The sequence below is a fragment of the Mustela putorius genome, unplaced genomic scaffold (genome assembly GCF_011764305.1).
Source record: "Mustela putorius furo isolate JIRA1106 unplaced genomic scaffold, ASM1176430v1.1 tig00537227_pilon_pilon_pilon, whole genome shotgun sequence".
NCBI lineage: Eukaryota > Metazoa > Chordata > Mammalia > Carnivora > Mustelidae > Mustela > Mustela putorius.
In genome coordinates this window covers 38,483,194-38,496,301 of record NW_025422368.1, presented here as the reverse complement: position 1 = coordinate 38,496,301, position 13,108 = coordinate 38,483,194, and the positions used below count along the sequence as shown (strand labels likewise).

Below are 13,108 nucleotides of genomic sequence, written 5' to 3'. Positions count from 1 at the left end.
ATAGTTTAACAATGCAGTTGGTGAACTATTCGCCAGCAGTGTTACTCTTAGGAGATTGTATTGGTCTCATGTTCTGCAAAAAAATGGGCTTGACATTATTTCCCATTTCCCCCAAACGCATCCACTGTAATGAGACTTACCGTGTCATTCAAAGGGCGAAAACTAACATCCACAGAGACAATGCGGAATCTCACTGAAACATAGAGATTTTCCCCATTAAACTACCCAGTGGGAATCGAGGGTAAATAACACAGATAACGACGTGCCTGGATTTTCATGACTATAGAATAAGGTAATAGGGAACCACACACCTGCCCCATAAAGTGGCCCTTGCTGATTTGGTTCCTGATATCTGTTTGTCCCGGTTTATAGATGGGTTTGTCTGTTTGGACAAAGACAAGGCTGTTTACTTTCATGATGTGCACTGTCTTCCTCTTTATGAACTGCTGGGTTGGCCCCTTCACCTCCACAGTAATCAACCCTGAGGAAGACGGGAACTCCGGAAGCTGGAAGGTAGAAAAGAACTAAAAATCTGTGTAGACCCACTTCTGAATGTCTCAGCCTTCATGACTTTCTTATTTCTCTGGTCAGTTCCAGAGAACGAGGGAAGAATAAATCAAAAATTATGTCCCTGGGTTTATTGATTCTTAGGTTTAATGTAACATGACAGTAACACTTTGTTGATTTAAAGGGAAAATGTCACTGCAATGAAAGGAACTAGTTCTTCAAACAGTCATGGGCATGAAGGAAATAACATGCTCTCATTTCCACAGCAATACGATGGCATTAAAATGATTATCAAATGTTATTTTCCATTGGTCAACATCAACACTATGTGTTATATCATTGGTAATAAGCCAGTATCATTTAACTATTTAATTCCTCATGTAATAAATGGCTACAAGGACAAGACATTAATCAGTGACCACTTGTGAGATCTTAAGTAAGTCACTTAGATTTATGACTTTTAGTGTTTTTATGGTAATGGTGTGAACTTTATTTCCATCACAAGTTTAAGGGCAAATGAAACTTTTCCTACCACTACTATTATATTTTGCCTATCGCACTGGGGTTGTTTGTAAATATTATGAAAATATGTTCAAATAGAATCTAATTTGAATCTAATTTGAAAGCCACTTTGTACTGCTCAGTGTTTTCATTATGTTTTTTTATTGTCAGGGGTCAGGACTCAAGGCATCAGCTAATATGGTCTTCCTCTAACAGGCTTCTGTATCCCAAGGAGTCCTACTGACAGTGAATGGGCTGCAGTAGAAGGAGTTCTTCTCTGTCACCACGTCTGCAAGGAGGGTTCTGGTCTGCATTCCATATTCCAGAATTATGTTCAGTGTCACCGTCTCATTCAGGTGATTAAGCATGACACAAGCTTTCTCGGGAACCCCCACATACAGCTGTGATGGGACCAGCACCAGATACTGCCTGTGGAGAAGAGGCATCTGGATCAATCATGGAGAGTTAGAAAGACATCATTATTGTGGCAGTATTCTAGATCGCCTTTTCTGGAATCACCAATCATAGAACAGAGCCAGATTTCGTCAAGAAGGTAGAGGAATGTATTCTTCAAAGGCCAATCCAAAAGACCTTAGAAACTCAGAAACCTCCAACCAGTTAAGCACTGATAAGCCGCTGTTGTGCTGTGGAGATATTCACCCTCACAATATTTGTAGAACTATTCATAAGCTATGGATAAACAATCAAGGAGTCATTTTGAATTTTGGATAGAAATTATTTTCAGGGGCGCCTGGGTGGCGGCTTCAGTTAAGTGTCTGCCTTCAGCTCAGGTCAGGTCTTGCGGTCCTGAGATAAAGACCCACGTTGGGCTCCCTGTTCAGCAGAAAGTCTGCTTCTCGCGCCTTCAGTTAAGTGTCTGCCTTCAGCTCAGGTCAGGTCTTGCGGTCCTGAGATAAAGACCCACGTTGGGCTCCCTGTTCAGCAGAAAGTCTGCTTCTCGCTTCCCCTCTGCCCTGCCCCTTTGCTTGTGCTCTCTCTCTCTCTCAAATAAATAATATCTTTTTAAAAAAAGAAGTCATTTTCAAATTTAGAAATGGGATACTATTCAGCTTTAACAAAAGGAAATCTTATCATTTGCAACAACATGATGGGCTTTGATATCATTATTAGTGAAATGTGCCAGAGAAAGATAATATTGCATGCTGTCACTTATACATAGAATCTTTTTTAAAAAAAAAAAGTCAAATTCATAGAGACAGAGAATAGAAAGGTGGCTACCAGGGCCTGGGGTGGAGGGGTATTGATGGAAGTATGGAAAGGTTGGTAAAAGGGTACAAACTTTCAGTTATAATAAGATGAATGAAGTCTGAGGATATAATGTAAAACATGGTGACTATAGTTGACAACTCTGCATTGTATAAATGAAATTTGCTGGAAGTAGAATTTATATGTTCTTAGAAAAATAAAAGTAGAGTAAATATGCATGAGATGGATGTGTTAATTCACCCAGAGAGAAATCCTTCCATATATGTGTATATGAAATCATCAGGTGGTACAGTTGAAATATTTTTCAATTTTATTTGTCAATTATATGTATATAAAGATGAAAAAACTTAAAAAAAATTTTTTAGCAACAACAAAATGTAATGAGCCCATTGATTATCATGAAAGCCTTAAGAACCTACCTACTGATGGTCTTGCGTTTCATGTGGAGGACATGAATGTGCTTATTTCAGGACGCTAAAGTGGTACCAGTTAATAGGTAAGGAGGAATTGAATTGCTTTGCAGTATTTTTCCAGGAACAATTTTAGCTCTTTTCTCTCTCACGCTCTCTGATGTTGGAAGACAAGCCAAGCTAGGCAAGGCTAATCACCAAATATATTACCATGTCCACCCAGAAGAAAATACCACTTTCCTGCTGTTCTTTGCCCATCCTTTGCAACCACTCAAACGCGCCGTATTTGCAATGCTCTGGTTTGCCCAGGCCTCTCTCTCCTTCTGAAGTGTCCTTGTCTATCTTGATACATACTATTTATTTCATAGGACTTTGGTCAAGAACAGCTTTCTCTCGGCACACTTAGGTGACACCCCTTCTCTTATATCGCTTAGTTTCCAGGAGGAGGGAGGTTTTCTCTGTGGGCATTCTCACAAAATCCTGTAGTGCTTGCTTCTGGTTTTGCACTGTATTCCTTTCTCTGTGCACTGTCTCCTCCTATTTTCTATACTGTGAGGTATTGAAGGCAGAGCCCACATTTTGTTAATCTGTATATTCCCAAGATCTAATGCCAGCCTCTACAGCTTTGTTGACACATTGGGTGATCTGACACACAAAGCCTGGCTTGTGTGAAAAGTCATGCATCTGTCCTGGTGATCCCTGACTGGGGGAAAATAGGGCCACTGAGCCATTTCACAGTGGACGAGACACAGCAGCCCTTTTCATGAGACAATTATAAAAGTATGACCCCCCCCCCTTTTGGCAGGGATTTTATGTTATTATTAACTGAATATTGTATAATGCTGTATTCTTATTTGGTGAATGTTTCATAAATGTTACTGCCCTACATCTCTGTGTTTTCTAGAACTGGAGTATGCCCCTTTCCAAATGAGCCATAACAATTTATTGCCCTTTCCAACCCCTTCAACAGCCGATAACTTCAGAGGAAATCAGAAAATAAGTGAGAGAAACATAGCAAGAGGCAGATAGCACAATGAGATAGAGAAGGACATAGAATTTTCTGGAAATGTTGCTTACGGTTTTGAAGCAGTGGAAGCATCTCTGGGAAGGAGCAGGAGAAACAGAATCAAGACTGGATTGGGCAGTTGATTTCCCCTCATGGTGGGGAGACAAAGAGGAAATAATAGGAAGCTGAGTCCTTGATTCCTTGAACTCTGTTCTTGCAATCTCCGGTTTTTATTTTACCTGATGGGCAGTGAAAGGAAACTGATAACCGTTGACTTTTGTAACACATTAACTACTTCCCGTATAAAGAAATCAATTCCAGATTATTTCTACAACTATCAGTATTCTTTAATCCACTTTATCAAATTTTCTAAGTCTTTGAGAAATAGGACTTGAAGGCTACACTGGCTCTGGTTATTAATCAGTACCTTAAATATTTTAAAGAAGAAACAAAATAAATTATATGACTTGATGAAATCAATCAATATTTTTGACTTTCAATTTCTTCTTTATTTTTATTTATTTATTTATTTATATTCAACATTTTATTTCTTTTCAATGTAACAGTATTCATTGTTTTTGCACCACACCCAGTGCTCCATGCAATCCATGTTCTCTCTAATACCCACCACCTGGTTCCCCCAACCTCCCAGCCCCCGCCCCTTCAAAACCCTCAGATTGTTTTTCAGAGTCCATAGTCTCTCATGGCTCACTTCCCCCTCCAATTTCCCCCAACTCCCTTCTCCTCTCCATCTCTCCTTGTCCTCCATGCTATTTGTTATGCTCTAGAAATAAGTGAAACCATATGATAATTGACTCTCTCTGCTTCAATTTCTTTTTTAAAAGAAGTATTAATGTACATCTCCCATATCAGTTTTTAATAGTCTAGGGAACATCACATATTCCCCTTGGCTTCATCCTATCTGGTTCTTTAATGAAACAAAGAAGTGAAATTTATCACAGGATTTCATTTATTTTAAATAAACATATAATGTATTATCAGAGTATTTTAAAGAAAATAAATATGAAGACAATCTCTCCTTTGGTTAGCAGCTTACCGTGTGCAATTCATAGCTCTCTTTATGTTTGTTTGTAAAGAAAATGCAAGTTCATATGGATACAACCAATGGAATGCATACTTATTATTTCTAAGTTCATTGAACATCTAGAATTAAAGCCAATTAACTCATTTTATTCCCTAAAGGAATGACCTTTATTGGATGAACATTCTTATATAATTCTATTTTGAGCAATATAAAAATGTTTTATCAGGGTGCCTGGGTGGCTCAGACAGTTAAGGATCTGCCTTCAGTTCAAGTCAGGATCTTGGGATCCTGGGATCAAGTCCCACGTTGTGGGTCCTTGCTCAGTGGGGAGTGTGCTTCTCCTTCTCCCTCTGCCTGCTGCTCCACCTGCTTGTGTTCTCTCTCTCTTTGTCAAATAAATAAATAAATAAATAAATAAATAAATAAAATCTTTTAAAAGATTTTATCTTTTAAAAGATGTTATCAATTGTGATTCATCATCCTGTTTTCTTTCCAAGGGAGATTGGGGTGTTAGAATCTATATTCATGGAATCCTGAAAATAAGAAAGATCCACATTGTTACACGAATTTAACTGGGACCCCAGAAAAAGAAGTGGACATATTTTTAGTAGAGAACCACTTTAAAATAAGATGTGGTGAGAGACAGGCATTTCCGTAGATGAAGTACATTTTGTTTTTGATGTACTTAAAAAAAATCTATTTATTTATTTGAGAATGAGAGAGAGCATGAGTGAAGGGGGGAGCAGAGGGAGAGAGAAAGAGAGAATTTGAATCAGGCTCCACGCCCAGTGGGGAGCTAGAGGCGGGGCTCAATGTCACTACCCTGAGATCACGACCTGAATGAAATGAAGAGTCGCATGCTTAAGAGACTGAGCCACCCTGGTGCCGCTTTGTCTACATTTGGTAAATGATCTGAGAGAGTGAGAAGTGATGCTAGTGTATGTGGCACTCCTGGGGAACTGTAAAACTATAGGTATGTAAGATATTTCAATTCCTGGGAGGATAATAAACTATGGGTGACATAAAGCAAAGTCAAACAGAATAAAATGTGAGAAAGCATTGTCACAGCCCTTAGTAGGTGGCAAATGTTTGCTCAATGAATATAAATATCTTCTATCTTATTTTGGGTCCTTCCCTCCACTACAGTAAGGTCTCTTGTACTCTCCCTCTCCACTCCTGAACTTCCATAAATAACACACTTTCCACCTGCTTAATGTGGGATGAATTAATGTATAATAAGTAATACATGACTTATGAGAGGTCCTATATTACTTTTCCCAGGCAAAAATAAACTTATTGAATGTACAAAGAAACCTGTATTTTGGCCAAATGTCTAAAGACTAAAATGAAAAATCCATATTTGGATGAAGCAAAAATCATCACTGTAGCTTGAACTTCAGGCACACAAGAATAAATGGGGTGTCTTCAAAACGTTTGCATATTGATTTTTTTTAATTTTTTATTTTTTTATAAACATAGATTTTTATCCCCAGGGATACAGGTCTGTGAATCAAGAGGTTTACACACTTCATAGCACTCACCAAAGCATATACCCTACCCAATGTCCATAATCCCACCCCCTTCTCCCACCCTCCTCCCACCAGCAACCCTCAGTTTGTTTTGTTATATTAAGAGTCACTTATGGTTTGTCTCCCTCCCAATTCCATCTTGTTTCATTGATTCTTCTCCTACCCACTTAAGCCCCCATGTTGCATCACCACTTCCTCATATCAGGGAGATCATATGATAGTTGTTTTTCTCTGCTTGACTTATTTAACTAAGCATGATACGCTCTAGTCCCATCCATGTTGTCGCAAATGGCAAGATTTCATTTCTTTTGATGGCTGCATAGTATTCCATTGGGTATATACACCACATCTTCTTGATCCATTCATCTGTTGATGGACATCTAGGTTCTTTCCATAGTTTGGCCATTGTGGACATTGCTGCTATAAACATTCGGGTGCACATGACCCTTTGGATCACGACATTTGTATCTTTAGGGTAAATACCCAGTAGTGCAATTGCTGGGTCATAGGGCAGTTCTATTTTCAACATTTTGAGGAACCTCCATGCTGTTTTCCAGAGTGGCTGCACCAGCTTGCATTCCCACCAACAGGTAGGAGGGTTCCCCTTTCTCCGCATCCTCGCCAGCATCTGTCATTTCCTGACTTGTTGATTTTAGCCATTCTGACTGGTGTGAAGTGATATCTCATTGTGGTTTTGATTTGTATTTCCCTGATGCCGAGTGATATGGAGCACTTTTTCATGTGTCTGTTGGCCATCTGGATGTCTTCTTTGCAGAAATGTCTGTTCATGTCCTCTGCCCATTTCTTGATTGGATTATTTGTTCTTTGGGTGTTGAGTTTGCTAAGTTCTTTATAGATTCTGGACACTAGTCCTTTATCTGATATGTCGTTTGCAAATATCTTCTCCCATTCTGTCAGTTGTCTTTTGATTTTGTTAACTGTTTCCTTTGCTGTGCAAAAGCTTTTGATCTTGATGAAATCCCAATAGTTCATTTTTGCCCTTGCTTCCCTTGCCTTTGGCTTTGTTCCTGTTGCTGCGGCTGAGGTCGAAGAGGTTGCTGCCTGTGTTCTCCTCAAGGATTTGGATGGATTTCTTTCTCACATTGAAGTCCTTCATCCATTTTGAGTCTATTTTTGTGTGTGTGGTGTAAGGAAATGGTCCAATTTCATTTTTCTGCATGTAGCTGTTCAATTTTCGCAGCACCATTTATTGAAGAGGCTGTCTTTTTTCCATTGGACATTCTTTCCTGCTTTGTCGAAGATTAGTTGACCGTAGAGTTGAGGGTCTATTTCTGGGCTCTCTATTCTGTTCCATTGATCTATGTGTCTGTTTTTGTGCCAGTACCATGCTGTCTTGATGATGACAGCTTTGTAATAGAGCTTGAAGTCCGGAATTGTGATGCCACCAATGTTGGCTTTCTTTTTCAATATACCTTTGGCTATTTGAGGTCTTTTCTGGTTCCATATAAATTTTAGAATTATTTGTTCCATTTCTTTGAAAAAGATGGATGGTACTTTGATAGGAATTGCATTAAATGTGTAGATTGCTTTAGGTAGCATAGACATTTTCAGAATGTTTATCCTTACAATACAGGAGCATGGAACATTTTTCCATTTCTTTGTGTCTTCCTCAATTTCTTTCATGAGTACTTTATAGTTTTCTGAGTATAGATTCTGTGCCTCTTTGGTTAGGTTTATTCTTAGGTATCTTATGGTTTTGGTTGCAATTGTAAATGGGATTGACCCCTTAATTTCTCTTTCTTCTGTCTTGTTGTTGGTGTAGAGAAATGCAACTGATTTCTGTGCATTGATTTTATATCCTGACACATTACTGAATTCCTGTATAAGTTCTAGCAGTTTTGGAGTGGAGTCTTTTGGATTTTCCACATATAGTATTATATCATCTGCGAAGAGTGATAATTTGACTCTTTAATTTCCTTTTGTTGTCTGATTGCTGAGGCTAGGACCTCTAGTACTATGTTGAATAGCAGTGGTGATAATGGACATCCCTGCCGTGTTCCTGACCTTAGCGGAAAAGCTTTCAGTTTTTCTCCATTGAGAATGATATTTGCGGTGGGTTTTTCATAGATGGCTTTGATGATATTGAGGTATGTGCCCTCTATCCCTACACTTTGAAGAGTTTTGATCAGGAAGGGATGCTGTACTTTGTCAAATGCTTTTTCAGCATCTATTGAGAGTATCATATGGTTCTTGTTCTTTCTTTTACTGATGTGTTGTATCACATTGACTGATTTGCGGATGTTGAACCAACCTTGCAGCCCTGGAATAAGTCCCACTTGGTCGTGGTGAATAATCCTTTTAATGTACTGTTGAAGCCTATTGGCTAGTATTTTGGTGGGAATTTTCGCATCTGTGTTCATCAAGGATATTGGTCTATAGCTCTCTTTTTTGATGGGATCCTTGTCTGGTTTTGGGATCAAGGTGATGCTGGCCTCATAAAATGAGTTTGGAAGTTATCCGTCCATTTCTATTTTTTGGAACAGTTTCAGGAGAATAGGAATTAGTTCTTTAAATGTTTGGTAGAATTCCCCCGGGAAGCCGTCTGGCCCTGGGCTTTTGTTTGTTTGGAGATTTTTAATGATTGTTTCAATCTCCTTACTGGTTATGGGTCTGTTCAAGCTTTCTACTTCTTCCTGGTTCAGTTGTGGTAGTTTATATGTTTCTAGGAATGCATCCATTTCTTCCAGATTGTCAAATTTGTTGGCGTAGAGTTGCTCATAGTATGTTCTTATAATAGTTTGTATTTCTTTGGTGTTAGTTCTGATCTCTCCTCTTTCATTCATGATTTTATTTATTTGGGTCCTTTCTCTTTTCTTTTTGATAAGTTGGGTCAGGGGTTTATCAATTTTATTAATTCTTTCAAAGAACCAGCTCCTAGTTTCGTTGATTTTTTCTATTGTCTTTTTGGTTTCTATTTCATTGATTTCTGCTCTGATCGTTATGATTTCTCTTCTCCTGCTGGGCTTAGGGTTTCTTTCTTGTTCTTTCTCCAGCTCCTTAGATGTAGGCTTAGGTTGTGTACCTGAGACCTTTCTTGTTTCTTGAGAAAGGCTTGTACCGCTATATATTTTCCTCTCAGGACTGCCTTTGTTGTGTCCCACAGATTTTGAACCATTGTATTTTCATTATCATTTGTTTCCATGATTTTTTTCAATTCTTCTTTAATTTCCCGGTTGACCCATTCATTCTTTAGAAGGATGCTGTTTAGTCTCCATGTATTTGGATTCTTTCCAAACTTCCTTTTGTGGTTGAGTTCTAGCTTTAGAGCATTGTGGTCTGAAAATATGCAGGGAATGATCCCAGTCTTCTGATACCGGTGGAGTCCCGATTTAGGACCGAGGATGTGATCTATTCTGGAGAATGTTCCATGTGCACTAGAGAAGCATGTGTATTCTGTTGCTTTGGGATGAAATGTTCTGAATATATCTGTGATGTCCATCTGCACCAGTGTGTCGTTTAAGGCCTTTATTTGCTTGCTGATCTTTTGCTTGGATGATCTGTCCATTTCAGTGAGGGGAGTGTTAACATCCCCTACTATTATTGTATTATTGTTGATGTGTTTCTTTGCTTTTGTTATTAATTGGTTTATATAGTTGTCTGCTTCCACGTTGGGGGCATAGATATTTAAAATTGTTAAATCTTCTTGTTGGACAGACCCTTTGAGTATGATATAGTGTCCTTCCTCATCTCTTATTATAGTCTTTGGCTTAAAATCTAATTGATCTGATATAAGGATTGCCACTCCTGCTTTCTTCTGATGTCCATTAGCATGGTAAATTCTTTTCCACCCCCTCACTTTAAATCTGGAGGTGTCTTCGGGCTTAAAATGAGTTTCTTGGAGGCAACATATAGATGGGTTTTGTTTTTTTATCCATTCTGATACCCTGTGTCTTTTGACAGGGGCATTTAGCCCATTAACATTCAGGGTAACTATTGAGAGATATGAATTTAGGGCCATTGTATTTCCTGTAAGGTGACTGTTACTGTATATGGTCTCTGTTCCTTTCTGATCTACCACTTGTAGGCTCTCTCTTTGCTTAGAGGACCCCTTTCAATATTTCCTGTAGAGCTGATTTGGTGTTTGCAAATTCTTTCAGTTTTTGTTTGTCCTGGAGCTTTTAGTCTCTCCTTCTATTTTCAATGATAGCCTAGCTGGATATAGTATTCTTGGCTGCATGTTTTTCTCATTTAGTGCTCTGAAAATATCAGGCCAGCTCTTTCTGGCCTTCCAGGTCTCTGTGGATAAGTCAGCTGCCAATCTAATATTTTTACCATTGTATGTTACAGACTTCTTTTCCCGGGCTGCTTTCAGGATTTTCTCTTTGTCACTGAGACTTGTAAATTTTACTATTAGGTGATGGGGTGTGGGCCTATTCTTATTGATTTTGAGGGGCATTCTCTGAACCTCCTGAATTTGGATGCTCGTTCCCTTTGCCATATTGGGGAAATTTTCCCCAATAATTCTCTCCAGTATACCTTCTGCTCCCCTCTCTCTTTCTTCTTCTTCTGGAATCCCAATTATTCTACTGTTGTTTCGTCTTATGGTGTCACTTATCTCTCGAATTCTCCCCTCGTGGTCCAGTAGCTGTTTGTCCCTCTTTTGCTCAGCTTCTTTATTCTCTGTCACTTGGTCTTCTATATCACTAATTCTTTCTTCTGCCTCATTTATCCTAGCAGTGAGAGCCTCCATTTTTGATTGCACCTCATTAATAGCTTTTTTGATTTCAACTTGGTTAGATTTTAGTTCTTTTATTTCTCCTTAAAGGGCTTTTATATCTCCTGAGAGGGTTTCTCTCATATCTTCCATGCCTTTTTTGAGCCCGGCTAGAACCTTGAGAATTGTCATTCTAAACTCTAGATCTGACATATTACTAATGTCTGTATTGATTAGGTCCCTAGCCTTCGGTGCTGCCTCTTGTTCTTTTTTTTTTGTGGTGAGTTTTTCCGCCTTGTCATTTTGTCCAGATAAGAGTATATTAAGGAGCAAGTAAAATACTAAAAGGGTGGCAAAAACCCCAGGAAAATATGCTTTAACCAAATCAGAAGAGTTCCCAAATCGTGAGGGGGGAGAAAGGGGATAAAAAGAGGTTCAAAAAGGAAGAAAGAAAAAAAGAAAGAAAGAAAAAAGAAAGAAAGAAAGAAAAGAATTTAAAAAAAAGAAAACGTAAAAGATAAAATATAAAAAAGAAAAAATATATGTATAAGATAAACTAGTTAAAAAACGTTAAAAAAGAAAAGGGTAAAAGTTAAAAAAAATTTTACCAGAAGGCAAGAAAAAAAAAAACAAAAAATGAAAAAGAAAAAAATTAAATGAACTGCAAGACTAAAAACAATCACAGGGAGAAAGCCATGAGTTCCGTGCTTTGCTTTCTCCTCCTCTGGAATTCTGCTGCTCTCCTTGGTATTGAAACCGCACTCCTTGGTAGGTGAACTTGGTCTCCACTGGATTTCTTGTTCATCTTCTGGAGGAGGGGCCTAGTGTAGTGATTCTCAAGTGTCTTTGCCCCAGGCAGAATTGCACAGCCCTTACCAGGGGCCGGGCTGAGTAATCCGCTCAGGTTTGCTTTCAGGAGCTTTTGTTCCCTGAGCGCTTTCCGCTTTCCGTAGAGTTCCGGGGGACAGGAATACAAATGGCGGCCTCCTGGTCTCTGGCCTGGTGGAGCCGAGAGTCCGGGGCCCCACTCCTCAGTGCGCCCTCAGAGAACAGCGCCCAGTTACTCCTATCTGCCTGACCTCCGGCCGCGCTCCGAGCTCACCGAGCCTGCAACTGGTTCAAGGTAACACTGAGCTGGGAGCTTACTGTCGGCTCTGTCTCTGTAGCTGGCTTTCCTGTTCCAATACCCGCAGGCTCTGCGACACTCACACACCCCCGATCCTTCTGTGACCCTGCAGGACCTGAGGCCCCGCTGACCCTGCGTGGGCTTCGCCCCGGTTTAGCCTCTGGAGCGATGTCCCTCAGCGGAACAGACTTTAAAAAGTCCTGATTTTGTGGTCCATTGCTCCGCCACTTGTCGGGAGCCGGCCCCTCCCCCCGGGGTCTATCTTCCTGTCGCTTTGGATTCACGTCTCCGCCAATCCTACCTTTCAGAAAGTGGTTGTTTTTCTGTTTCCAGAATTGCTGTTCTTCTTCTCTTCGATCTGCTGATGGATTTGCAGGTGTTTGCAATCTTTAGATAAGCTATCTAGCTGATCTCGGCTAGATGAAGTAGTCTCAGCCTGCTACTTCTCTGCCATCTTCTCCATATTGATTTTTAATTGTAAATTTTATTAGGTATATTTAATATATATATTACGTGTCATAAATGATACTTTTCTCAGCATTCTCAACTAAAACTTCTACGTTCTTTGGTCTTCAATATTTTTAGTTATATTCCCTGAAAAATTTTATTGAACGTGTAACTCGTCACACTTCCTTAACTTAAATTTTTTTGTCATGTGCAAGGTGATAAAAAAGTGTATTATAAATACTGCTATTTTAAAAATAAAACTATAATTCCACTTTTTAAACATATCCAATGGATTGTACATACTGTCAGTAATTTATGTCTACCATCATCCATTTGTTGCATTCTTTTGTTGCTAGTTGGAAATTTTACATCATTCTTGCTTCTTCTTAATCTTATATTTCCATTGTAATTCCCCACATAATTTCATCCTGGTGTTTTATTCTTCAATATTATTTATTTATTTAAAATTTTAAAAAGATTTTTATTTATTTATGTGACAGAGAGAAAGAGAGAGAGAGAAAGCACACAAGCAGGGAGAGCTGCAGGCAGAAGGAGAGGGAGAATCAGGCTCCCTGCAGAGGAAGGAGCTGGATGTGGGGCTTGATCCCAGGATATCAGGACCGTGACCAGAGCCG

At 39.2% G+C, this 13,108-nt stretch overlaps 2 protein-coding genes across 4 annotated transcripts in view; one reads left to right on the top strand and one right to left on the bottom strand.

Moving 5' to 3' along the window:
* The window catches only part of LOC101686874 (pregnancy zone protein), a 55,639-nt gene extending 51,777 nt beyond the window's left edge, over nucleotides 1-3,862 (bottom strand). The window contains exons 1-4 of the mRNA XM_045073219.1: nucleotides 3,723-3,862; nucleotides 1,254-1,437; nucleotides 335-506; nucleotides 141-193 (exon numbers count right to left, since the gene is read on the bottom strand). Of these exons, the coding sequence (XP_044929154.1) occupies nucleotides 141-193; nucleotides 335-506; nucleotides 1,254-1,437; nucleotides 3,723-3,805 (492 nt within the window). The 5' untranslated portion in view covers nucleotides 3,806-3,862. The remainder of the gene's footprint in view (nucleotides 1-140; nucleotides 194-334; nucleotides 507-1,253; nucleotides 1,438-3,722) is intronic.
* KLRG1 (killer cell lectin like receptor G1) overlaps nucleotides 1-13,108 on the top strand; it is a 371,299-nt gene that overhangs the window by 289,162 nt on the left and 69,029 nt on the right. The gene's annotated exons all lie outside the window — the stretch shown is intronic.